This window comes from Cariama cristata, unplaced genomic scaffold, assembly GCF_000690535.1.
Source record: "Cariama cristata isolate BGI_N322 unplaced genomic scaffold, ASM69053v1 scaffold11526, whole genome shotgun sequence".
NCBI classification, from domain to species: Eukaryota; Metazoa; Chordata; class Aves; order Cariamiformes; family Cariamidae; genus Cariama; species Cariama cristata.
This window is the reverse complement of record NW_009620405.1, coordinates 9,387-12,201: the sequence shown is the minus strand read 5'-3', so window position 1 is coordinate 12,201 and position 2,815 is coordinate 9,387. Positions and strand designations below refer to the sequence as shown.

At 36.6% G+C, this 2,815-nt stretch overlaps 1 protein-coding gene across 1 annotated transcript in view; it reads left to right on the top strand.

Moving 5' to 3' along the window:
• Positions 1-274: 274 nt before the first annotated feature.
• The window catches only part of TFG (TRK-fused gene), a gene marked incomplete at both ends in the record, with an annotated part of 9,480 nt that continues 6,939 nt past the window's right edge, over positions 275-2,815 (top strand). Inside the window, 2 exons of the mRNA XM_009701613.1 lie at positions 275-358; positions 1,268-1,414. Coding sequence (XP_009699915.1) covers positions 275-358; positions 1,268-1,414 — 231 coding nt within the window. The remainder of the gene's footprint in view (positions 359-1,267; positions 1,415-2,815) is intronic.

Sequence of the window (2,815 nt, the reverse complement as noted above, 5' to 3'; positions counted from 1 at the left end):
TCCTGTCGGTAAACTTAAAAGAATGATGAGCTATATGGATCTTTGAAAGGGCTAATGTTAGAAAGCTCCCTTTTGGAGCCAGTCATGCTTCTGTCTTACCCTCTGTGCATATTTTTTGACTCTCACACTAAAATAATAAACTTTTTTTCCTAGTAACTTCAGAGTCTAATAGGGAAAGTTATTTTTGAGTAATGAAGTAACGCTTCTGCCCTAGCATGAAGTTCAGTAGTTAATAGGCTTTGCTTTTAATGTGACTTTTTCATGTTCTTTTCAGATGGAGATCTTATAACGATTTTCGATAGCTCAGATCTTTCCTTTGCAATTCAATGCAGTAGGATACTTAAGCTTACATTGTTTGGTAAGTATTTTGTCTTTTACTTCTTTTTTTAATAATGTTTATTAAAATTCAGGCAGTGGGCTTCACTGGAAGGTAGTAAAAACTTCCAGTTTGTCACATGAGAAGAGTGAAATCAGTAAGTTAAAAATACTGGATTAATACACGATAACTATTTTCTCTCATGATGTTTCATGTGACATCTGAACTTATGGAAACCAAAACTATTTCTTTTTATAAGATTGCTTAAAGTATTTGGCATACATATGTATGTGGTCAATGTTTTTTCTTAATATTATGTTGCATGTTATCTTCTACTCTCTAGCATTTGTGGGGTTTTCTTCACAGGTGCATGAGAAATTTTAGATGATGATTATCGTGCAGTGTTACTAGTACATGGCTAAAAACTAACATTAATTGCTTAAAATTGAATAGATGTAAACATTTATCCTTTGGTCTTTGTATAAAATAGTCACTTCAAAATAAAGAACTATTGGTATATTAGCACATAGTTCCAAGGAACAGCAAGCAGCCTTTAACTTGGACACTGACCTTATTCATGAATTGCAGCAGTGTTGTGTATGCTCCGTTAGTTGTAAAGGCACCTACTAAAGGGGACAGCTTTCCACAACCAAGTGTGATACTTGTATTGTTCAGGGTATATTCATGGAAATGAGTAAACAATGCAGAAACTTACTGCAGGCTTTACTCTGCTGTTCTGGTACTGTGGATTGTGCTGAACTGAGATTATATTAAAGAAACGGTAAACTCTAGAATGAGTTCAGTTTGTGTTGACTGAACTTTGTCACTTTAAACTCCACAGAAGATGATGACGCTGAAAGCAAGTAAAAGTTGGGAATTTTTTTTTTCAATTTTAAACAGTATGTCAAAATGTTACTACTGTCTTAAATTTATCTAATTGCTGTTTTGCAGTGAATGGACAACCAAGACCCCTAGAATCTAATCAGGTGAAATACCTGCGTCGAGAGCTGATAGAACTTCGCAATAAAGTCAATCGTTTACTGGACTGTTTAGAACCACCAGCTGAACCAGGGCTTTCCACTAATCTGCCTGAAAGTGGTAGGCAGCCTGGCAAAGAATTGTTTGGTTTGATTTGCATAGTTGTGTGCTGTTTTAACAAAGTGAAAAATGGAGGCTTGAGTACTGGTTGTGATGATTCTTAATTGTTGCTTGATGGCTCAGAACTTAATTTTTAATGCTTCAGTTATTTCAGAGGCAGATTTTTTATTCAGATTATCTGGAGTAAAGCACTAAGTTAACTTAGGAATAAAACTTCAAAGTCTGAGTTTTTGTTGCAATGTACGAAAATGCTGTAACTAACACTTGTGAGTCACGACAACATTTTGAGAGGGCTTTGAGCTGACTTAATAGTTTGTTGTTGCTGAAGAGTTCTTGTTCCCAGCTGAGCACTCCCACTGCTTACTTTGGGCTAGCTCTGGTGCTTATCTTGTCATGTTGCTAAGCAAGTTTGATTCACTAAAACAGTAAAAAGTGAATTCAGCAAAAGTTATATCCACTTTTTTTGCCAGGTTAGGAAATTGAATCCACACATTTTGAGCTCACATCAGCATCAGAGTTGTCTCGGGGTAAGCAGCTAAGCAGCACAAGGGTGCAGATAGGGGTGGGAAAGGATTATCAGGGGAGGACAAAATGGGGAAGAAAGTCATATTCTCCCAGTTTTGAGGCATTGATCTCCTAGCTTAAGGCTGTTGTACTGTAAAAACTATACCTTTGTGTGCTTTACTACAGATTTTGGGTAAGCTGGACACAGAAAATAGTGACACAAAGTCATGGAGTACAGTGTTCTGAGTAAAGAGGTGAACCAAGAACTCTAGCCTTTTAGGAAATGCTGCTTTTGTATTCTACACTTCAAAGTTTTACTGGTTTTGTGGTTTAAAACATCCCAGCCCCTGTTCCTACAATATAAGCAATTACTAATTTCCGTGGAATACCATGGATTCTGGTTATAAACTATTGGGAAGGAGGTTAGGGTAATGATTTTGGAGTGTAAACAAAACTAGCCAGTCTAAACCCTATCTGTACTTGTTTTTAAGAGAAAATGTAGCCCTCTACTAGGTGAGGGGTTTATGAGTGATTCAGTGTTACCTGTATAATTGTGAAGAGGTGAACTGCACCTGTCAGCTTAGGAAGAATTCGGGGAGAAGGGGATAGAACAAAACAAAAACTGCAGTTGATAAAACACTATGATAAACTGGAACCTATCCTGTAAGTTTTCTTTGAACTCTGTAGGCAAGTTATGCCAGAACAGTTTGTTTGAAGCAGGAACCTTGTACCTTTGAATTTAAGACAGAGTGATCCGTGATACTGATACTCCACAGTGTCAGAGTATCTTTAAGTAACTGCAATGAAACCTAAGCTTTGTGATTCATCACAGTTTAAGATTCATCACTGATTCATCACTGTTATCCTAACATAAGCATTTCAACAGTTAAAACTTTT